The sequence below is a fragment of the Podarcis raffonei genome, chromosome 5 (genome assembly GCF_027172205.1).
Source record: "Podarcis raffonei isolate rPodRaf1 chromosome 5, rPodRaf1.pri, whole genome shotgun sequence".
In the NCBI taxonomy this organism is placed as follows: Eukaryota; Metazoa; Chordata; class Lepidosauria; order Squamata; family Lacertidae; genus Podarcis; species Podarcis raffonei.
Genome location: NC_070606.1, coordinates 88830649 through 88855167, shown reverse-complemented (window position 1 = coordinate 88855167; position 24519 = coordinate 88830649). Strand labels below are relative to the sequence as shown.

At 41.9% G+C, this 24519-nt stretch overlaps 1 protein-coding gene across 8 annotated transcripts in view; it reads right to left on the bottom strand.

The window, feature by feature from the left end:
- Window positions 1-272: 272 nt before the first annotated feature.
- Window positions 273-24519, bottom strand: part of NLGN1 (neuroligin 1) — a 628672-nt gene continuing 604425 nt past the window's right edge. For 5 of the 8 annotated variants that reach the window (XM_053390579.1, XM_053390578.1, XM_053390582.1 and 2 more), the window contains 3 exons: window positions 14562-14774; window positions 5970-6759; window positions 273-3171 (listed from right to left, as the gene is read on the bottom strand). In XM_053390579.1, the coding sequence (XP_053246554.1) occupies window positions 2343-3171; window positions 5970-6759; window positions 14562-14774 (1832 nt within the window). In that variant the 3' untranslated portion in view covers window positions 273-2342. The remainder of the gene's footprint in view (window positions 3172-5969; window positions 6760-14561; window positions 14775-24519) is intronic. The other 3 variants (XM_053390581.1, XM_053390583.1, XM_053390585.1) reach the window with 1 other exon arrangement.

Below are 24519 nucleotides of genomic sequence, written 5' to 3'. Positions count from 1 at the left end.
CTGAAGTTGTTGCTTCCAGCAACCAACTTTTTGCTGCCTTGCAAAAACACACAGCCCAGTCTTATATATGTTTACTCAGAAGTAAGTCCCAGTGTGTTTAGTGGTGCTTAGTTACTTCCAGGCAAGAATGTCATCGGTTACAGCTTGTGACTTACACTTTCATAAGGAATTCAATGGTGGAGTCGCAACCCCAAAGTGATGGTTGTTATTTGTTTATTATATTATTTTTAGCTGTAGAAGGCGTACCAAAGTCTTCAAAAGCCAGACTGATCTCAAGAAATAACTCTTTATTCTGAGACAGTTACCATTACTTCATTAAAAAAATGACAAAACAGCAATAAACATTTGAGCTCTTTAATGAGCAAATATCAGGTCTCTTAGCATTGGAATAATTATAATATCCATTATCCAGATTAGCTTTATTTTTTCACTCAGCGGCCAACATGAATGGCCCAGAAGTACAAAGATTTTATTTTCCCCCATCAAGTAGTATACAATTTGCTGTGTGTGTAATAAGCTTTCAATCTTGAAAAAGAGTAACTGAAAAGAAACATTTCTGTTACTGCAGTTAGTTTGTCAGAGAAAGTTCTGCGCGTTATCTTACAAACTATCAAAATTGCTAGTAATTTGAAAAAATGCAAAATAAAAAAAAATCACGTAACTGTACTCTAATAGAAATATAATACAGGAAAAGAGAGAAAGTATTCCTCAGGGATGTGCTCTTTAGTCCATCTCAATTTTTTTTCTCTTTTTTAAATATAAATGTACATCTGATTACACATACAAACATTTTGTTTTTTGTTTTGTTTTTAAATGACCGTGACATACCATTTCTTTAAAATCCAAAAGTAACAGGGGGGAAGGGATACAAAGACCTTCCTCTCATTTTAGACCATTCCTTTCAAAACAGGACAATATTAAGTAAGATGCAGAAGTAAAACATTTTCCAGATGGTGACTTCAATCCTCCCATAGCCTCTGTATCAATATTTGTACTCTGCAGAGAGATCTCCTTTGATTTTGAGCGAGCTTTACAGGAATGCTGAAGAGAAAATGCAGAGGAAAAAAGGAATACCTCGGAAATCCTAGGAATGAACTTCCTCAGTGCAATATAACAAAGTCAACAGAATTACTGAGAGCTGTAATCGTTGTGATTTGGGCAGGGAGGGGATGAGGGCATCTTTACACATTGCAAAATATTCCTTGCAAATAAATCTTTGGATTATTTTTTTTAAATTTTATTTTACTGGTATAAACGCAAGAGGTTGTAATGGACCTTCAACAACATGTTAAGTGCTTCATCAAAGGATGCAACCCTAGTCACATTGTTATCGCTATAAATTAATTGGGTGGAAAGAAAAGAGAGCATTTAGAAACATACAGAGTTGCCTTTCATGTTCTCTTGGGATTCCTATCCGGATTTGTTCTCTGCTATGCACCAACCGTACCATCAAACACTTCTAAGACCTTCTGTAATGCCTTCCATTACTGGGAAGCTACTGGGAATTTCGGGGTTGTCGATTATGGTTTTTTCCCCCTTGAAAACAAACCTCCTTTAGGTTGCGCCAATTGAGGAAAGAAGCTTCTGTTGAGAACTCCAATGGGACAAGAAGAATTTTTTAATTACGGCTTAATCAGCAGCACAGCCACCAAGCATAATAAATTATCATGCACATCGTGCTAAAATATCCGGTTTCCTTTATTCCCGCAATGTTTATACTGACAGCACTTATGTGATAACCTGCCAGACTATAAAAGCTCATTTCCTTTTTTCTCCCTTTTCCTTTTTTTTTTTAAACTGGCAGATCTCAGCATATAAGCCCCTTTCTAAGGCCTTTTAACAGCACTAGTGCTTTGTATACTTATCCAAATATGTAAATATGGTCTACACAAGAAAACAGTTCCAAATAAAAACTGGTGAAAATTATCTGACATTCCATTAACGTGTCCCATTGTGCATATTCATAGAACTTTTTAAATTTCAGTCATAGTTTCTTTCCCACTTTTGTGTTGCACATGCCTAATTCCATTATGTAACTTAAATCCTCAAAAAATTAATACTTGAATGTGAATGAAAAAAGTATCATTCAGGACAACTGCTTCAAGCAATTGCAAAAAAGTTATAATTTCTTTTTTTTCTCTTTTTGTTAAAAGTTCATTTGTATATATGTACAGTTCATTTCCCCCCCCCCCAAAATCCCCAAAGTTCTTGATATGTATATTCACATCATATTTCTCCATATTTAAATAGTAAGAGTCTTGTAGGTTGAAGCCAAGTGAAGTCTTCTGTAATTATAACCCACTGTAATCCACCAAAAAAAAAGTTTGTTTCACCTTGTCTGGCTATACCCTAGTTGTTGAATGTGAATGGGGGTGCGGGTGCGGGTGAGGATGGGGCAGTGTGTTATTCTGTCCACCGGTAAATGTATTAAATGTGTGTAAGGGTTGAATCCCAGGTATAGTGTTGGGTATCATTGTAATGGTGTTGGGGGTCATTAAAGGAATATCATCAGGTGACCGCCTCATAGCTAGTGTGTAGTCTGGGGGGCAGGCGGTCCTGAGAACCACCTCATGTGGATGGATGGATTCACATTCATGACCCAAGTCAGTGTGCTTCATCTGGAGGGACATTATTTCCTCTTCTTGTGCGTGTGTAAGATCATTGGTAGTTGTACGCTGCGGGCTGCATCTCCGGTGGACGTCGTGCCTCCTCTTGTCCTTTTTGTAATATAGAGCTGCAAAGGCTAAAATGTTCAGGAACAGCAAAGATGCTCCAACAGCAATAGTTACACTCAACTCCGTGGAGTAGTCTCTTTGATCTCCTGAAATTAGGCTTGGCGGTTGTTTGGGATCATCTTGCTTGGCTGTAGGAAAGGCTGAAGTTACGGGTACCAGATTTTTCCGGGTTGGTCTGAAAGTAATATCAGTTGATGGCACTTTAGTCGTCGTAGAGGTATACTGTGAAATGTCATTAAGATTGTGCAGGTGAGGTACCAGTTCCAACCACAGGTTCACCTTGTTGGCCCTGTAATGTTCTTTCACTCGCGGCTTTAATCCAATGTGAAGGTAAAGCTGGTCTTTCTGAGAGTATCTGGTCCATGCTACTTCCTCAAAACGGTTGGGTTTCGTGTGAATGAACTTAGTATCTTGTGGGACAGGCTGGTTCGGATCCCTAGGAGAAAAGAAAGTGGACATGTTCAATGTTACTGAAAATGGCTCCAGCTTTGGAAAAGAAAACACCAACCACAAGTCGGGAGAACATCATTACAGCGAGGTCCTGGTTGCAGGCTTCACATGGGCATCCTGCCTGAGACTGTGAGAACATGATGTGGACATAGGCAGGCCTTTGACCAGATCTAGCAGGACTCTCCTTATGTTCTCTCCCTCCGCCCCACAAATATTTCATACACAGTGGTACCTCGGGTTAAGAACTGGAGGTCTTTTTTTAACCTGAAACTGTTCTTAACCTGAGGTACCACTTTAGCTAATGGGGCCTCCCACTGCCACCACGTGATTTCTGTTCTCATGCTGAAGCAAAGTTCTCAACCCAAGGTACTATTTCTGGGTTAGCGGAGTCCGTAACCTGAAGCGTCTGTAACCCGAGGTACCACTGTAGTGTCAGCATTTATTTATTTATTTTAAAAAAACATATTATGAAGTTGGGTTTTGATCAGCAAAACATTGGGGAGAGGGCTCAGCTCTTAGTAATGCCATACCATCTGTTACATGGTCATATAAAATATAATATTATTTATTTATTTATTTATTTGTACCCCACTCAGCTGACTGGTTTGCCCCAGCCACTCTAGGCGGCTTCCAGCATATACAAAAACATAATAAAACATTAAACATGAAAAACTTCCCTATACAGGGCTGCCTTCAGATGTCTTTTAAAGGTTGTATAGTTACTTATCTCCTTGACATCTGATAGGAGGGTGTTCCACAGGGTGAGTGCCACTCCTGAGAAGGCCTTCTGCCTGGTTCCCTGTAAACCTCACTTCTCACAATAAGGGAACAACCAGAAGACCCTTGGAGCTAGAGCTCAGTGTCTGGGCTGAATGGTAGGGGTGGAGACACTCCTGCATGTATAATGTAAGAGGAGTCCAGATAGCTCAGATCAAGAGCTGAACTTCATTCTTTTGACAGTTGCCTACCAGGTGTCACCATGAAGCCCACTTGCAGGTCATGAAGTCAATATACGTTCCCCACTATTGACTTTCAGCAAGTGGTATTCAGTGGTGCAGTGTCTTCTGCAGATAAAAGTTTCACGCAGCCTTTGATACTACGGTAAATGCATAATGGATTCGTGTCGTAACGGTGACTGAGCTAAATGAACCAAATACTCCTGCTACGTTTGCTGCCCACAAGAATAACAACAGTAAGTCGAACCTGCAACAGAATCTGGAAGTTTAGAGTACTCCTGCTCACTACTCTAGCCAGCCAGCCAGCCAAGTCCACTCCCGTACTTCATTCCATATTCCTTCCAACTTGCTTCCAACAATCAGTTAGCATTTCATGACCACTGAGCAGCCTCCCTCCTCACTGAGAAATCCTCCCCCCAAACCCACTGAACGTTCACCCTTCGGGTTATTCCCAAGCCTTTTTCCACCACCTCTCTCATGCTTGGGTGTTGCCATTTTAGCTACATAAGCAAGAGCACTCACCACCAGAACATTGGAACTAGAAGAAATGATTAACATTCATGTGGCAATTTTTGAAAGTTCAAGACACTTTACATTCATCACCCCTTTGCAATTATTACAACAATGCTATAAAATAGGGCAGCATTGTCCTCATATTATTCATGGTGGGGGGAGGCTCAAGGAGAGAGACATTTTGCCAGTGAGCTCATAGCAGCAGAGGTGAAATGTGAAGTGGGGACCAACGGCGTTAATCTGTATAAGGCAGCTTCCTGGTTTTTTTCCCAATATAATAATTACGCACATTATTGTTTCCATGCACCTTGCTTCTAAAATAGTTAAAATATTCAAAATGTTAAAATTGAACAAGGGCATGATTCATTCTCTCATGGTTGCTGCTGCACATATAGGGTAATATCACCCTGGCATCCAATGAAGCCCGTTCTCCTCCTGGTTGTCTTTTGAGTTTAAGTGTTAGGTATCATTTACAGCTGGTTGGGATGTCAATTTAATCCTTCCATATAGTGAGAACAGAATCTTAGAATTGTAGCGTTGGAAGGGACCATGAGAGTCACCTATTTCAACCCCCTGCAATGCAGATGTGATAAGATTCATTTATTTAGATTTAGTCTTCAGACTATCTCAAATCAAAAGCCTAACAAGGTAGCATCAATAAAGTGGTTGACAACGCCTGATAATTATATTGGAACTCAGCTTATATCTCCAGCCCTGATGGGAACATGCTCACTGGAAGATCCTGAAGCTGAGGCTCCAATACTTTGGCCACCTTATGAGAAGACTCCCTGGAAAAGACCCTGATGCTGGGAAAGATGGAGGGCACAAGGAGAAGGGGATGACAAGAGGACGAGATGGTTGGACAGTGTTCTCAAAGCTACCAGCATGAGTTTGACCAAATTGCGGGAGGCAGTGGAAGACAGGAGTGGCTGGCGTGCTCTGGTCCATGGGGTCACAAAGAGTCGGACACAACTAAACGACTAAACAACAACAACAATGGGAACATGGGAAAATATCATTCCCCACAATTCCAGAGACATACACTAGACTAGTAGAGAAATGTAATCTTCTGTGAGTGTTAAGAGATAAAATGGTAAATCCTTTTAAGGGAAATTTCAGATGAAATGCTTTGATTATGCCCCTTCTGGATCATTTTAAATATGTTGCTCTCAGTTGTAAGCTGATGAGCTGAAAACACATGAAACTACAACTACCAATGTGGAAACCTTTCTTTGTGATCTGGGTATCACGAGAAAGGATAGGCCTTGATTTGACCAAAATCTTGATCTGCCTTATAAGCTCATCAATTACTTACCCAGTTTTTGCAAAGTTTGTCCAATATGTCATCACCACTGCACTCAGCATGACATCATTTTTGGAAAAATTACAAGGAAACAATTCAGTAGGACCAATCATTGGGATTCCTAATACATAAGGAACCTCATCCCCATGAGCAGCATCTGCCCATGCAGGTACCTGGTCTGTTTGGCAATGATGGTAGAAGGCATAAAAATATGTGGGTGATCCAAAATTTGAATGAAGATCAGCTGTAGCAACCGCTGGTGCAACCCACTGATGATCGGTAAACAAAGCCAGCAGTGTTTTCCTTCTTGTCTCAGGATTATGTCTATCCGCCCAGTCAGTGTACATAAATTTAATTGTTTCTCTCAGTATATCTTTGCCTTCAGGGTAGCCGTATAAGTTATCGACAAAGTTTGAAACAGCAAAGTCAAAGTCACTTGCAGATATGCCATCTTCGCTGTCGACAATGTTTTCGACAAATTTCAACCCTTCTCCTTGGTTGACACCCAACATTATGTCGTAGTTGAGGAACTCTCCTTGCTCCATCAATATCTGAGGGTCATCTGGTATCACATCCCCATCAATGACTGGACCAAAGGCTATGTGGTATCGGGCTGGTTGGATATCCTGATCGATGAGTTCTCTATAAGGCTTCTTCTGTAGACATTCTACTAATTCTACAGTGTCGGACACATTGCAGCCAACCTTTGTAGCCAGCATCCTGGCATATTTTGCAGGTTGAAAACTGACTGCCCAGCTGGAAAGAGCTGTTCCACTTTGAGCTATTGCCCTTTGAAAAAGTCCTGTATGGGAAGGTAGAAGACAGGATAAGAAAACAGACCCGAAAGCAATAGCTAAGTGGTTACATGCTTAAAATATTTGAGTTAAGTTAGGAAAACACCTCATTTTTGCAATATAATCATTAGGAAATAATAATAATAATAATAATAATAATAATAATAATAATAATAATAATAATAATAAAATGAGGATGAGAATGAGAATGATAAGGAAGTGGAGGAGGAACTCATTGGTTGGTATATGTGCAGTTAAACAATGTAATACAGTTGTGTCCAAACAAAAACTATATATTATTGTTGTAGACTAATGAGAGAACACAAGTGAGACAAGCAGACTTAAAACTTGCAGTGCCTACTTTACATTTTACGATAACCACAAAATCCCCCAATTGGAGCCAGGTGCAAATAAACAATACACTTAGAATTAAATAATTCTGAGCTCAGGCACTAGTAATAGAACATAATGGAGCTCACAGGCTTTCCACACACAAAATCTACCCTGTGTTCTCACAAGTTTTCTGAATTTCAGCAGTAAAATTTAGGGTAGAAGGAGGGTTGTTTCATTGCTGCTATTGTTAAGCAATCAGGAGTCAAGATGGCCTGAAGATTCAGATCTGCCTTCTGTCCACCCTGTATACAAATGATAAAATGCCAATCCTGAGATACACACAGATGGGGTTTTCCATTGGTGACCCCAGTGTTGTGGAATGCCCTCCCTGCTGAACTATGATAGGTCCCAACAGTGTTGGCATTCCTCTGGCTCTGGAAGACAGTTTAGGCAAGCATTCCCCTGAACTGAACTTCTGGTTTTATTGTTTTAATTGTATTTCATTGTCAAAAGTTGACTTGTTTTACTGTATATATTAGTTATGGATGCTCTTACTGCTTTGATGCAATTGCTTTGTGTATTTTAATTATGCATTGATTTTATAGTTTTAAACCACTTTGAAGCCATTTGGACATACGTATAAGTAGTAGATAAATCAATATTAATATTACTAAGAAAAGAGTATAGTTATTTGGTGGATCATTCCTGCACATGGTCCACTGAATAAAACATGAGTTGAACATCGGTTGCAAAGCATTAATGCCCATGTATTTATGCTGTCTTCAGTGTCACAATTCGTCCATGAAGAATGTGGCTTATTTTGAATAAAATTGTTGTACTAAATTGTTATAGCAGAGATGGAGAACTTGTGGCTGTCTAGATGCACGAGACTTGACCAGCTCAAATCAGCATGACCAGTGATCAGAGATTATGGGAATGTATGGAGGGCCACAGGTCCCTCATCTCAGAGTTTCAGGGAAAAAAAGACTCTGCTGCAGTTATTTACTTCTTTATGCCCTATAAACCACTCCTTTTTTCACATTTCACAAGAACTGAGTTGTGGAGGTGAACTGGCAGCATCCTCATCGTGGCATCACACAGAAAGCTTTCCTTCCTTCTGGGAAGAAAATAATCAATGGAGGAGGCCACGTTTATTTGAACATAGGTACATGATAGGCCTCCTTCTTCCAAGGAACAGATCAATCGGTTCGAGAATTCCTAGATTCAAACAAATGGAATAAGGCCCACATACTTCATTACTATCTCCACATGAGGAGGAAGGAGGTAGGAAAAGGCCTCAGTGTGCAAAAGTCAAATACTGAATTACACATTTTAGTTTATTGTTTGTTTGCAGCACCCCAAGAAGGTGGCACTTCAACAGGACCCATGAAAATGTCACTGGTATGAACTTAAGATTGCTTCCAGGTGATGTGATCAGTCCTTGTTGTTCTGAGTTTCTAAGTTTCTCCATAAATAGATCATTGTCCCATAGTTTCTAGTACTTTCCCCCATCACTTTCCTTACCACAGAAGGTTTGATTTTTGTAAAAGTGGATGGTTGTTGCTTCTTGCAACACTGTGCTTTAATTGTGCAAACCTTTAATTTTCTGGTTTGCAGTTGAATCCCTCTCACAAAATAAGGACCACCTGAAAGCAGCTCATATTTCTACAGAGCCAATATGCTTACTACTGACTGTAATCTTCAATCAGCGTGGTCAGTTTCAAACTCTGCATTGCATTACGGTGGTTAATATTGCCAGCACGGCACAAATCAATAGAATTCTGAATCCACGTTCAGCTTCTGAACGATTCTTTGGATTTCATTTACATTGAACTCGAGGAATTTTCTTTTAAATTATGGCAGAATACACTCAAATTGGATTAAGAATTCTGCTCCATCAGTGAATGGGTTTGTGGGATCTGCCCCACGCTGCTCCCTATACTGGTGTTTTGGGAATGCTTAAGGAATCTGATACTTTCGGATTCCTTCTGCACCTCTTAGACCAACATGCAGATTGGAATCTCACTATCCAACAAATTTCACACTCCTCTGAATGTTGCCATGAATTTCCTCAACAGTTTAAAGGTATCCAAATAGGTTTAAAGATATCAAAAATATGGTTTTACACCTGTTTTTTGATGGACAGAATGCAATGTATTTTGAAAGGATTTTGAAGGGGGGTGCAGAGAGTAAATAAATGTGAAACAGAATGGGTAAAAAAAAAAGGTGTCTGTAACAGAAATAGATTCAGCCACACCCAAAAGGCTTTGCCATTCACTTAAGTGGAAAGGACAGCTTCATTCACATAGATAGTACAGAGTAATTTCCTGTTCCACGGATAATCCTCAGCCCAGTATAACCCTCAAGCTGACACATGACTCCCTTCTCTCCTCAATGGGAGAAAATAGCAAACGAATGCCACTGTGCCGTGTTTATTTCCACTGATGGCAAAAGCACTAAATCGGCTTAAATCCCTGCAACTTCAGCCTTACTGGGTTATGGATTAGATGGTAAGGAAAGTCACCTGCTCAGAAACTGCTGATATAAACAGCAGAGCTTGTTAAATGCTCCATTAAAGGTTGGATTAAGTTAAAAGTGGTCGAAGTCCTCAAACCATAAAGCTCAATTCAGCTACTTTAAGGACAAAAATCTTTTTTTTTTTTTATTGAACTGTGATAATGAAAAAAATGGATGAAAGGGATATTCCACTTTAACCCTTAAAGCCTCTCTCTCTGAAGCAACTCCATGGAAATCAGTGGCACTGCTCCAGAGTAAATGGTTTGAGGATTGTAGCCTTAGCACAGAGAGCAGGTACTATCAAAAGTAAAGGGCATAATCCATCCATCTGGTCATGTTGAAGTTACCTTACATTCAGTGGGATAGAACCAAAATCAACAGACTGTGTAACCTCATCTAATGTATGTTTACTTAACAGTAAATTTTATTAAGATGGATCAGCACTTATTCCCTAGGGCGTATGCTGATTTAAAAGTGCTTAACTTTGGCTGGGTCATGTCCAAACTCCAGCTGAATGTATGTTATTCATGGCTACAGTTTGTTCATTGATATTTTCTATTGTGTACATACCTCACTATTACCCACCATTTTTAAAACGCTATCTTGGTCTGTGGTTCTATACAGCTAAAATAAATCTAGTCTCACTTTGAATGAGAGTCATATTTATCACAGTCACTGGAGGACAGATGGATATTTCTACTTTAATTTATGGAATGGCCACTGTGAAAACAGGATGCTGGACTAGATGAGTCACTGGCCTGATCCAGTAGACCCTTCTTATGTTGTCAAGTTAATTTTGACAAAAATGTCATGGTTCAGATTAAAGCTGAACCCAACCTTCTCAGAGGACTTCTTCTAAGAACATTCCTTGAGAAAATCTACCTCTCTCTGAGAAAAAGATGATATGGATTCTTCCTCAAAGATTTTCAACCATTGTGCTGCTGATGCTGCTAAACAATTGTTTGGAGTATGGGGTTGGCCTATGCATGTTTCTTCATCAGTACTGGATAACTGCAGGACCAAATGGTCAACTGTCTAAGTGAATGAGCCACCACACCAAAAGCGGGTAGGACATCTGCATCACTTCACATCTCTGGGTGGGCAATGTTGTCCCACGGAGTGAGCTCATTAGAACTGGGCTGAACTTTCAAACGTTTTTGCTGGGGGCAGGGTTGGGATAAAATAAGAACAAGTTGGGGGCCCTGAACATTGTTGGGCATGTGGAAATAGAAGACAGCTCCAGTGCAGCTCACACCATCTCTCCTACCCTATTCTGAGGCAAAATGAAAGGGGTTGCAAAAATGGCTCCCCGACCAATGACTGCTTTTCTTGTGACAATCACATCCCACACTTACAGAGTGCCTCTCAGAATGCGGTGTGAGGAAGAGATGGTAGCCAGTGGTCCATTTCTCCAGCTCACAGAGGCTGGACCTCAGAGGAGAGCTTCAGCAATGCCGTAACACTGACTGGGAACTGGGGCGTGTGTGGCTTAGCATAAAATGGCTGCCACAGAGGTGGTTTTAGGGCAGTATGGCCAGTTCCTCTGCACTGGGCTCCAAGCAGAGAGGGTGCATGAGAAGCACTTGCCTGGCTATGGGGAGAAGGCATGAGGGCTCTGACAGGGTCCAAGAGAAGAAGAAGAAGAAGAAGAAGAAGAAGAAGAAGAAGAAGAAGAAGAAGAAGAAGAGGAAGAAGAAGAAGAAGAAGAAGAAGAGAAGGAGGAGGAGTTTGGATTTGATATCCTGCTTTATCACTACCTGAAGGAGTCTCAAAGCGGCTAACATTCTCCTTTCCCTTCCTCCCCCACAACAAACACTCTGTGAGGTGAGTGGGGCTGAGAGACTTCAAAGAAGTGTGACTGGCCAAAGGTCACCTAGCAGCTGCATGTGGAGGAGTGGAGACGCGAATCCGGTTTACCAGATTACAAGTCCACCGCTCTTAACCACTACACCACACAGGCTCTCCCACCTACTTCCCAAAGCCTAGTTATTGCTTGCCCAGCTTTGGGAAGGAGGTGGGAGGACTTTAGGACTCTGCCGGAGCCCCCGCACCTCCTTACCAAAGCCCAGCATGCTGTGAGGGCTGGTGTGGGGTGGGGGCGCCAAATTTTGGCCTAGCTCAGGGCGCCATAATACCAAAGTCTGCCCCTGGCTGCCACATCTAAAAGAGCAGAAAAAGAGACAGTAACACAAAATGGTGCAGGCAGCTTCAACCTCCCCATCTCACACACTGTAGATTTTTGAGGAGACATTTGCTGTGACTTTTCACCGCCTCCATAGGATGTAGTGATGGGTGCACGAGTTCTCATGAGCACTGGGCTGGTGACCCCTGCTATGGGGTGTCAAACTTGAGAAAGCCTTTTTCCCTTGCTGACTGGCTGTGCTGAAAAGAGCACAGATCAGGAAAAGGCATGCAGGAGTGACCTTGATACTCGGGCAATTTTAGATTGCACATGCAAAAAGATGGTTTTTTAAAAGCCTGCTCTTTCCTTGGGTGGCACCAAGTGTAATTCATAACCGATTCAGACAAAAGACTTCTGGACTAAGTGCTCATTTTCTTCACAGTAGATAACAGTTTGCAGCCGCTCTGCCATTAGCTTTGAAACAGAGAGCTGTGTCAGTGAACTTTCCTCCAGACATTTCTACACATTAAAAAAAAAGCTAAACAGGCCCTTGACAACTGGTGAAATACTGTTGGCTTCATCTATACTGTGAATTTCACTGACTCTCTTTCCAAAGAATATATACAGTCATACCTCATGTTGCGAACGCTGCAGGTTACGTCTTTTCAGGTTGCGTCCCACAGCAAACTGGAAGTACCGAAAAGGGTGACTTCTGGGTTTTGCCACTCGAGCAGACTTGCAAAATGATGTCACGTGCATGCGGGTTGCGTCTTTTCAGGTTGCCGCAGTGACCCGGAAGTACTGGAAAGGGTTCCTTCTGGGTTTCGCCACTCTTGCATGTGCAGACGTGCAAAATGAGGTTACGCGCATGCACAGGAGCGGTGAATCGCAACCTGCGCATGCGCAAACACGCAGATGTGGGTTGCGTTCCTTTCAGGTTGCGAACGGGGCTCCGGAACGGATCCCGTTCGCAACCAGAGGTACCACTGTACATATAAGCAGTGCTCTCCCCCCCCCCTAGAAAAATAGGTGGCGGTACTCACCATGAAGTTGTTTCAGTAAGTGCCACATGTTTTAACAACAACAAAAGTGGTGCCGGTACTGCGTACCTATGAATACCATTTTTAAAAAAAACACGGCATATACGTTCTGCTGAGTGAATACGCAACAGGGAAGTGTTTTCTGCAAGCCTCACAAGTGGAGGGAGGTAACTGCTCCTTCCCAACGTAAGGATATTGGAACAATTAAAAGGTATCGCTAGTCTTGCGTTACGTTTTCCACAGCGACCAACCAGATACATTTTGGGAAGCTAGGAAGTTGAACATGAGGGTAACAGCCCTCTCCTGAAGTTGTTCCCCAGCAACTAGTATTCAGAGGCAGACTGTGGAAATCTCTTTTTGTAATATGGCACCCTGTACGAACCCAAAAACTGGCACCCCAAAATGGATCTTCTTGGTTATGCATCTTCTCAGTTTTACACCCCGCCCCCGGCTCAGCACCCAATGCAGGCCTGCACCTCCCTAAATCTGGCACTGGTGTCTGTTCTCGGACGAAGCATTTAGCCATTGTGACTATTAGCCTCATTTTCCATGAATTTGTTCAATCTCTTTTTTAAAAAAACCATTTCAGGTCCCATTCACATTAGCTATAGTGCAAGCTGCTTTGTGGATGCTTTTGTCTTGGAATGAATGAATGAATTCATAAATATTGGATCAAACAGACCCAACCTCAATTGAAATATTAGATGAAAATGTATTTGAAAATGAAAACAAACAAGGATCCTGAAATCTGATTATTACTTATAGGGGTATCGGGCAACTGCAATGACCCCCAGTGCCCCCCTTTTTTGGAACTTATATCCAAGGGAATCTTCTGCAGACCAAGAAGCACATTCCCATCTGGGCAGCCTTCCACTTCCAGGGTCTGCCTGTCAGCAACAGGCAGGAACGGAGGCAAATGTGGGGGAAGAGACACATGCACATTGTATCTCTGGGCAGTAGAGATGATTCCAAGGGTCATCTGTTCCAATGCCCTGTGTAGGCTGCTTTCTCCACACACACTCCTCGTGTCCTCCACCCAGGAAGCAAGAGGCATTATCAGAATTCAAGGAGACATCCCAGCAAAGCAAAACACTCAAGGAGGGTATAAACTTGGCCTGATGAACAGCATGTCCTAGGAATAAGGTATGTGATGGAGAAGAGGACCAGACAGAGAGGCCTGGATTGCCCCATCTCTGCCCTATACGTCTCTTATTTCATTTTCCCTTCAGGACAAAATCTTCCGATGCTATGATTGAAACGAGGAATACCAACTGTTAAATGCCTCCTTATCTTCACTGTGGCACCACCAGTGATGATGGTGCTATTTATTAAGTGTTCACAATGACACCAGAGCCATTTTGACTCCCTTCCTCCCAACACGTTCAGCACGCTGTGGCTCATTTTCTCCCGTTCACATTACTCGAGTCATTTTAATTAAGCCCTCCATTTCCCAATAAACGTGGAAGAGTTAAAGCGCCAAAGGAAAGCCATCTCTCTCATTAGGAGAATGCAAGGAGTATGAAGCTGTGTCAGTTAGAGGGAGATTTTTACATATGTTCACACCCCTTTGGGTCGGGTATGAACCCCACCCCTCCCTGCAAAGCACAGAAAGATTAATATCATCTAATGATTAAGTTACTTTTGATACATCTAGCTACATATATATGTGTGTATGTGTGTGTATATATATTTATATATTTATATATATGCACATATATACACAAGAGCGTCACACAGAAGTCATAGTGGTGGCATGCAAGACACCAAAATCGTCAAAATTTGCAACCTGCAATAATACCTTTGGTTGAATTGCTCCAACGGTTACCTTCAGAATAATGGGATAAAGTCAAGAGGTTGACACATGAGCCGCCGGCGCCAGATCCAAAAACAGTGATTCTCAGTGGGTCGCCCCCAAAGAACCCAATGTTTTCGCTAGTCCACCTCAAGGCCTGAATGAGGTCAAGGAGGCCATAGTTTCCTTTAGCTGCTTGATCCCCTGTGCTCAAGAAACCTGCAAGTGGCAAAAAGAGGGGAGAGAGAAAGGAGAGAGGATTTAGAGCATGCTAAATTTCGGCTTACGCTTGTTGCGCCGTTATTATCTGACGGCAGCTTTCGAATGTAACAGGAGTTAAGCGCTATGTAAATACATTGTGTTCTTTATCCACTTGGCAACCATTTACAAGTGACTCATCATTCCCACTACAAATCCTTCAGTGTTTATTATAATAATGTTATGCATGATAAACGATGGTATGCATTATGCAGGCACTTCTGAAGAAGATAGGCTGCTTTCAATGCAAAAAGGGAACATAAGCATCTCCCGCAATCTGTTTCGCGGTGTGTTTTGAGACCCCCATATCCAAACTCCTTAGGCCCACAGGGAGCATGTACGTTATGCATCAAGAGCCGGGCAGGAATATCTTCCTAGTCCGGGAGTAACCAACATGATAGCTTCCAGATATTGTGGATTACAACCTCTGAGCATTGTCCAAGCTGGCTGGGGTTCTTATGGGTTGCAGTCCAACAATATCGGGAAGCCCATCGTTGGGTGGAGCGGGAGACTCCAGCAATTGGTAATCTACCCACCTAACTGTTGCCCAACCTCATGTTAACATCCATATTTATATATACACAGGAAACAGGGTGGGATAGAAAGAATAAATAAATATTTTAAAATCTTACTTATTTCTCTAATATTGCAGTGATTCGAGCTGCATAGCACTATGCACTTACTGATCTTTCTTTCCTTATTCACAAACTAAGATATATATTTTCTTCTGAGAAAATTTCGGATTCAACGTGTCTTCCCATAGGTAGGGTGGAGAATTTTGAGAAGCTATTTGTACATGGTTATAGCACCATTTGTGCACTGTGCATGCTCTTTTCGTCGAGGCCTGTTGGTTAACCACTGTAAAATATATTGTACAAGCTTTCTCCTTTCCCATGCCGGTAAAGGTATTAAGATCAGCAAATGAAACCTAGTTGGTCTTGCTATGCCTGTGGCGTCCGCTTGTAGCAATGCAGAGGTGAGCTTTTTTCACAGTGATTAAATACACAAGAGGCGTCACGTGTACTGGCCCCCTGTCTTAATTACTGTGTTGTTTTAATAAGGTTGTTTTAATGCGGATACTTACATTTTAATATCTTAATGGGATTATTTTATTTTCCATTTTAATTGTGAACGCTTATGGTTTAAGGTTGGCACAACTGGTCACTGTACTTTTTAAACCGCTGTGTAGCCTCTTTTGGCATTAAGCAACATTGATGATAATAATAATAATAATAATAATAATAATAATAATAATAATAATAATAATAATAAAGGTACCCCTGCCCGTACGGGCCAGTCGTGTCCGACTCTAGGGTTGTGCGCCCATCTCACTTAAGAGGCCGGGAGCCAGCGCTGTCTGGAGACACTTCCGGGTCACGTGGCCAGCGTGACAAAGCTGCTCTGGCGAGCCGGCACCAGCGCAGCACATGGAAACGCCATTTACCTTCCCGCTATAAAGCGGTACCTATTTATCTACTTGCACTTTGGGGTGCTTTCGAACTGCTAGGTGGGCAGGAGCTGGGACCAAAAGATGGGAGCTCACCCCGCCGCGGGGATTCGAACCGCCGACCATACGATCGGCAAGTCCTAGGCACTGAGGTTTTACCCACAGCACCACCCGCGTCCCCAATAATAATAATACTCCACCCATTTGGCTGCGTTGCCTCAGCGACTGTGGGTGGCTTCCAACACATATAAAAACATAATCATCAATGTACATCAATAAACAATGACTGTATCCTCAAACACAACACTTTCCTTTTTCATGTAGGAGCAAATGACAGCACTTTCTGAGTAACGTCAGGACAATACTGGGTTGTGGGTTTTGCCTTCCCCTTGCCCCATGTGACCCCAACCATTGAGATCCAATCCTCAGCCAGGCTGTGCAACTCACCCCCACTCTTTATATGAATGGCCCCATTTATGGTTTCTTTTTTCCTGCATACTAACTATTATGGAATGTTGAGAACTGACTACATGCATATGTAAAAACAAAAGGTAAAGGACCCCTGGACTTAAGGTTAAGTCCAGTCAAAGGTGACTATGGGGTTGCAGCGCTCATCTCGCTTTCAGGCTGAGGGAGCCGGCGTCTGTCCACAACAGCTTTCTGGGTCATGTGGCCAGCATGACTAAATCGCTTCTGGCACAATGGGACACCATGATGGAAACCAGTGTGCACAGAAACACCATATACATTCCCACCGGAGTGGTACCTATTTATCTACTTGCACTTTTGGGGGTGTTTTGGAACTGCTAGGTTGGCAGGAGCTGGGACAGAGCAATGGGAGCTCATTCCATCATGGGGATTTGAACCACTGACCAGGCTCAGTGATTTAGACCACACACACACACGTATAGATAACAAATAGATAACAGGGCTGTCATTCTTGTTTAATAACATTTAAAAAACACCCACCCAAGAGGACTTCGCTGCCTTTGTTCATGCGAGTCTAATATATGTATGAATTGGTCAGTGATCACAAAATTGTGTCTCCTCCCTCTGCTCTGTAGCATTCTGTAGTTTAAAGGTTCTTCCTGGTGCTATTTGAAAACCTTGCTTAAGAGTTGCAGCTATGAAAATTGCAAATGTCGATCTTTAACCTTCAAGCTTAGCAATCAAAGGAAGAGAGCACTTGGATCAAATCCCTCCACTTCTTCATAGGGCAACAGTCTACAGGATGCTTTAGAAAGAACTTTAAAAGAAACACACCCGCAAACCTTTGATTAAGAATATTTTTTGTAAAAAAGAGAAAAAGCTACTTCTATTCATAACTGGGTTTAATTACAAAAAATGGAGAAACAACCTTTAATTATGATGAGGAGTGGACAAAATTTCCATTCCACTCTTTAATCAAAAATGAGATGGCCCATCTACATTGCCCTTTTCATAATGGGCGATAGCAATGGCATCTTATTAACAAACTGTTATACGGAGAGAGAAAGGAAGTCCAGGACTGATTCTGCCCTTAGCAATCTGGCAGAGAATCTTGACTGACTCTAATAATTTTATGTCCAGAGTGACAAATAGAAGTCTGGCCTTTTGGGTCATAGTATCTGAGTGATTTAATATCCTTTGTAAAGTTATTGGTTTTATTTTATTTATTGAGCTGGATAAGCCGCAATCTATTGGGGTTGAGGCTAAATGGCCCTGCCCCTTTTGCCGCCCTGTTCAGCTGTGGAGAATTTCAGCTGTTTTGGGGTGAGGGGATCTATACCAAAGCATTTGAAGGGGCTCAGGATGCAGGCGAAATTCAGTTTGGTTTGCATTTAAAACCAAATCTATCTTTCCGAAACAATGTGCGAACGAAAGCACAGCTGCCCTTAAAAATCCACACTTTTCTCAATTTTGCAAATTCAGCTCTCCAACCAATGTTTGCATAAATTAGGGGACAGTGTGCACGGAACTTAAGATGTTAGTGGAAATAACATAAAAATGCATTGTCTTTAAGACACTGCTTTCCAAAATGTGTATATTAGTGAAACTTAATATTAAAATGTTCTCACTCGGACAGATATGCACTAAAACGCTGGTTCATTTTCATGAGGATTACCCCCCAAAAATGCTGCAAAATGTGAAGAACTGAATTTAGGATTGGAAAAATAAGCAACTGAGAAGAACCCCTAGTGGGGTCAGGGAGCATTTATGTTCTGTTATTTTCTTTCTTCATAAAGCTCTTTCTCTGCCTTCTCTCTGTACAGCGTGAGAGAGAGAGAGTTCCTCCAGGGTAGTGAGGAATAATGGCGTCCACTATTATTCTCTCAGAGGATGCAGAGACAGCATTATATCTTGGTGCAAGACACAATATGTAGCCCTGCGTAATTGCCATTTACAGTTCTTTTTACACACATTTTTATTGCTCAGTTGCTTCAGGATGTTTCGTGGGAAGGCATTCAGAAATGAAGTGAATGGCATAAGTAAATAAATAAACGACAAATAAATGTAAGGCATTTTGAAAAGTGCAATAGGTATGCAGTACATATAGCATATTGTATATGGGGGTGGGGGAGACCGAAAGCAGCCATGTTGATTTTCAGTTTTTGTTAAGTTGTGGGTGAACATATCAGACGACACAGCGATTCTTCAACAGCTCTTGTTTATTCACAGGCCAGAACAGAGCTGAACTGAAGGGTTCAGCCAGCCTGCTTATATAGAGCTCCAGTACAACGCAACTGTGACCATTTTCTGTAACTATCCAATCACTGAACGTCACTTTCAATCCCCTATTTGCATATGTGGACTGTAGCTAACTACAGTATCCTCCTGCTGGCCCAGGGTGAGAACTTCAGTACATAACAGTTTTTAATTGTTTGCTTGCTCCACCACGTCTTGATATGTTTCAAGAAGAGTCCTTCCAAAAGATGTGCTATAAAACTGCCTCAGATGCTCACACCCCATGTATTTATTGGCCATAGGTCAAGATTGTCACAGGAATATTTGGGCCCAAGTTATCTCCAATGTTAGCCAGAGCAGAATAGATTCTTTGTGTGCTTCAGACCCAGCTTAGTTGACTTCCTGTATTCTTCATGTTATGCACCAAAACAGAACTGAGCGCCACATGGTTTTGTTAACAATTTACTGCTAGGAAAGTGGGCACATTGTTAAGATATTTCATTCAGAGTGTTATAATGTTTAATCTAATAGAACCAAACACACACAAAATATTCAGTGCATTAATATTAAGGCAGTTACCACCACTTTTCATGATGAAATCAAAAGAGAACTCAGTAAAAACAGAAACAAGGATATCAGCCTTCCACTCTGGCTTTTAAAATCACATGCCTCTTAGATCCAGAAATGAGTAATTATGATAATAAATTATTCTTATACAACAAGAAAACCTTGTTCAGCAGAGAGGACCACACTGGAAATACAGTAATGATTCAGAGGGAAGGTGCGTAAGTCAGGAATTAAAAAGTCACAGTGAAATTTAGTGTGACTTGCCAATTTACAAACCATCTTCTAGATTGAAAGATAGATGATAGTTAATTAGTTAGTTAGATGATAGCTAGCTAACTAGCTAGAAAGGTGACTAGCTTTCAATAAGCCCTGTACAATGACTGTGGAATAAGACAATACATTTCCTATGGCCTACTACAAGCTAAAAATATTGTGCAGATGAGGAAAGGGCAAAAGAGATGAAATGAGAATACAGGAATCAGACACAGTTATGCTTCATTAAAGATTGCAGAGATGCATAACCACTGTAGCAAATGTCAGATTACAGTCTCTGGGTATGTAACCAGTTGTACTTAATATACAATATTATTATTTATTCCAAAATAGGAGGGGTTTTCTTTTGGGGGGAGGGGAGGAGAGAGGATATACTTGGCTTTAGAAATGAACACCACCATCCAGATACACAGAAGCAAATTGAAAGCCCATGCCACAATCTTGGCACAGACTTTGCTTCAGTGGCCTTAAGCCAGGCTGAATGTAGAAAGTTGTCTTATACTGAGGCAGCCCATTGGTCAACCTAATTCCACATTGCATACAATAAATGGCAGTGCCTCTCTAGAGCTGTAGACAGGGTGTCTTTCCTGGCCGTACCTGGAGATTCTGGGGGTTGAACCTTTTGCGTCGAACAGAATACATGCTCATCCAATGAGACAAAGACCTCCCTCCAAATTTGTCCTGGCTTTTGGTCACAGTGGAGTGGTGGTGGAGTGAGTTCATGTATGTGGTGGTGGGCTCTCATCGCAAGTAAATTAGGAAGCCCTAAGCAGGCGGAACATTTGTGCACAACAGAGCTCCCTGTGCTCTTCAGAAGGTGAATGTATGTATCATAGGTCTCTTCCTATATGCACATGATGCACCCTTCTGCAGTATATATTCTAGCTGGGTGGGGAATTGCAAGTTACAATCATGTGCTACATGCACAGTTCCCCAGAGTGACTGGGGAATAAATAAATAAATAAATAAATTGTTGTTGTTATTGTTGTTGTTAGCTGATCCTGCATCCGGGGCTGTGTGCATTTGGTCCTTGCAACTGGGATGGGGAAGAGCTCTGATTCAGTTGACATTTAAGGAGAAATCTATCAAAGTCATGCTTTCCGAAACAGCATGAGGACCGAAACACAGTCATCCTTCAGAATTCACACTTCTCTGAATTTTGTGGTGCAGTTCCCCAGCCAAGCAAAAAATGCATCTATTGGGGGGAAATTGATATGTTAGTGAAAATAACATACAATAAATGCATCACAAAAGGGGAAATTTGTTGCACAAATGTGTGCTTGTTTGTCAAAACTGCAGATTTAAAAAAGTGCTTATTAGGAAAAATTCACACTAAAATGCTGATGAATTTCCACAAGGAACTAATAATGATGATGATGATGATGATGATGATGATGATGATGATGATAATATTAATAATAATAGCTGCAGATTGCTGCAGACATGTAGAGAACTGAATTTAAGATTGGAGAAACCAAGATTATCCCTTCTAGCAGTTCCTCCAGACACCTGTTCAAGAGGGGAAACAAAAACTTGTTTCAGTCTCCTACTTGGACCCTTTGCTTGTTCACATCTCAGTCTTTTAAAAGAGTTCTACATGCGCAGCCCTGCTGCTCTGCACACATTCCTGCATTGTTCCCCCCCAGTGACATACCTCTGGAGTTTCAATAGAGGCTGTTTGGGTGTATACTATCTGAATGGCTTTGAAGGAGAAGTAGGGCATGGTCCTTTAAAATACACCCCTCAGCTTGGGAGCTGTGGGCGATTTAAAGCGCCACATAAATAACGCGATTAATTTCAGAGAACACATTTGCTTCTGCAATGGGCATCTATTGTGAGTTTAGATCAGCTCCCCAATCAGGTTTTATTAGGTCGATAGCCCTGCTGTGAATATTAAGGCACATCTTATATTCATAACGTAGAAGATGGTATACTTCACTTTGCTGACAGTGCCACTTTTAAATATATATATATGAATAATGTTGCTTAGCATGTCTTTAATATATTCCTCTGGCAGACAAGGGACGCCACCGTGAGTAGGTATCAGAATATAGAAAATACAGGAGGGCACAAAATGGATGTGCTCTTTCATAGTAAAGTGCGCATGGAATACAGGAGGGACTCGTGCCTTAAGCTGGGTGCCTCCTGAGGCCTGTCAATCAAACCCCTCCCCACACCCCATCTGGAACACCTTGGAATGTGCACAAAGGTCAAACCCAGGCAGTTGCTGTTCTTTGTTTGTTTGTTTTCCAGAGGAATGAAAAGGGATATAGGAGGCAGATAAAAGTGAATGTCTGCCTAGAGTAAAAGAAGACAAAATAAGAGACATAAAATAAACCTTCTACCAAAGTCTTAAAATTCTTATAAAAAGAGGCAGAATACTAAAAGAAAAGAAAGTAAAAAATTGCTAACTGTTGTCTCTTTCAAGACACTTTGCCGCTTCCTTTCGAAAAGGCAAGTTTTGCCATTTAAGTATGGAAAGAGAAATAAGGGACCGCATTCCATTCAAAAGTCTGACTGTCCAATAGCAGTGAAAGCTTTGATCAGATGCAAGGCTCCACCCATTTTGCATTATGCTGGGAGGAAGCAAGGTGAGATCCAGTCCTTTGCTGGACATGAATGAGAAATTCCATTCTCTTTGACTTTAAAATGAGAAACTGCTTAATTCACATATTTCAAAACCAATGCATGAATTGAAACACAGTGGTCCCTTAGAATTCAGTTTTCTGAGTTTTACGATGCAGTTCTCCAACAAAACAATATAAACGAAAAAATGTGTATATTATAAGGAAGTGTGCATAAAATGTACAATTTTTTATTAAGAAAACACCATACAAAATGCATTTCATTATTGGCAATTGCTTGAAAAAATGTGTATGTTAGTCGAAACGCACAAATGTGTTTATTAGGAGAAATTTGCACTAAACTACTGGCGAATTTTCACGAGGATTTGTTTTTAATTTTTTTACATGTGGCTATTCAAGTCCTTTTTAGATCCATGGGACTTAGAGATGCTTCATTTGGCTAAATTGTGCCCAGAACTTGACTGGATTAAATTCCCAGGGACCTCTCTTGAGAACTAATTTATGCTAAGTAGTTTGGTTCTGCTTGAGAGCGAAAGAGAGAACTTCCATCCTCCTTCCCTATTGCCAAAATTGGAAGCTGAATATGAATTTCTTCTGGTGGTCTCATTCCTCATTCCTTTTCATTCTGCGGGCATTAAAAAACCCAAAGGTCTGTCCTACTGTGGCCTTTGAAGCAAAGGAAGAAGCATCCCTTCCTAGGGAATCTTCGATCCACAGAACTAATGTACGCTGCCTTTTCTTATTATTATTTATTTTGTGCCTCTGCAGCTGTTGTGTTGTTAGATACATCATTCCCAACCCACCAGTGGAGATCCGGTGTCCCATTGCAACCTACATCAGTTTCAAAGCTATATCGATCTTGCTTGTCTCGGCTGCAGACTAACCCGGTACAAACAACCTTGCCTTCTTTTAACATTGCACAGGTTCCCTTCCCAGAGGATCTGTTGTGAAGTTTTCCGAACAAGCTGTTACTCTTCCCCTAAGTGCCTTCCACAAGCAATCTGGGCTTAGAGATTTCCCCTGCAAGGATGGGGGGAACAGAAGCAAAAATCGAAACTAAGAGGTAGAGCGTGAGAGGAAAGTGCAGTTTGCTTTGACTTCGATTCATGAGCAATTCCAGTCCAGGCCTGACCTGATATCCCACGTTTGGTATTAATGCATGAAAACCACATGCACTGTTGGACACAAACAAATAAAAGGAAACCTGTGATTTCTTTACTGAAGCTGCATGTAAGGAAGACCCGGTGGTCCCTTTCTCACGTGAAAAGTGCCCTCAGAAAGGGCTTGTTTTCATCAGATAAATCTGTTGCACTCCAGAACTGCTCCTTGAGTCGTCTTTGTCATTAAAGCCTGGGGCAATTCGGTAGCTAGGAGCAACTTTTTCCAGCTCTGGGTTGGACCAGGCTAGCCTGGCCATAATTTTGCATGCTCCTGACTCAGCTACTATAATGCAGTCTACATAGAGCTGCCCTTGAAGTGTAGAAACTGCAGCTAGTGCAGATTGCTGCTGCCAAACTGGTAGGTAAAGGTAAAGGGACCCCTGAACATTAGGTCCAGTCGTTGCTGACTCTGGGGTTGTGGCGCTCATCTTGCTTTATTGGCCGAGGGAGCTGGCGTACAGCTTCCGGGTCATGTGGCCTGCATGACTAAGCCGCTTCTGGCGAACCAGAGCAGCACACGGAAATGCCGTTTACCTTCCCGCCGGAGTGGTACCTATTTATCTACTTGCACTTTTGGGTGTGCTTTCGAACTGCAAGGTTGGCAGGAGCAGGGACAGAGTAACGGGAGCTCACCCGTCGTGGGGATTCGAACCGTCAACCTTCTGATCAGCAAGTCCTAGGCTCTGTGGTTTAACCCACAGCGCCACCCCTGTCCCACCAAACCGGCACTGTAGCACATAGTCATATAATCTGTTTGGGGGTGGGAATCTGCAATGGCTGCCAGTGCATTCACAGGTCCAATTTAAGGTGCTTATGTTGATGTATAGCCCTGAATGACTTGGGATCGAGGTAGCCGAGAGAACATCTCTGCCAATGCCAACCTGCCTGGGCCTTGAGATCAGGGGTCATTTCATGAATCATCTCTCACTGGCTTGGGGGATTTGACTGAAAGTCCCATAATCCCAGACGGAAAAATATATACAATGAGAGCACCTTTCGCTGTTCAGGAG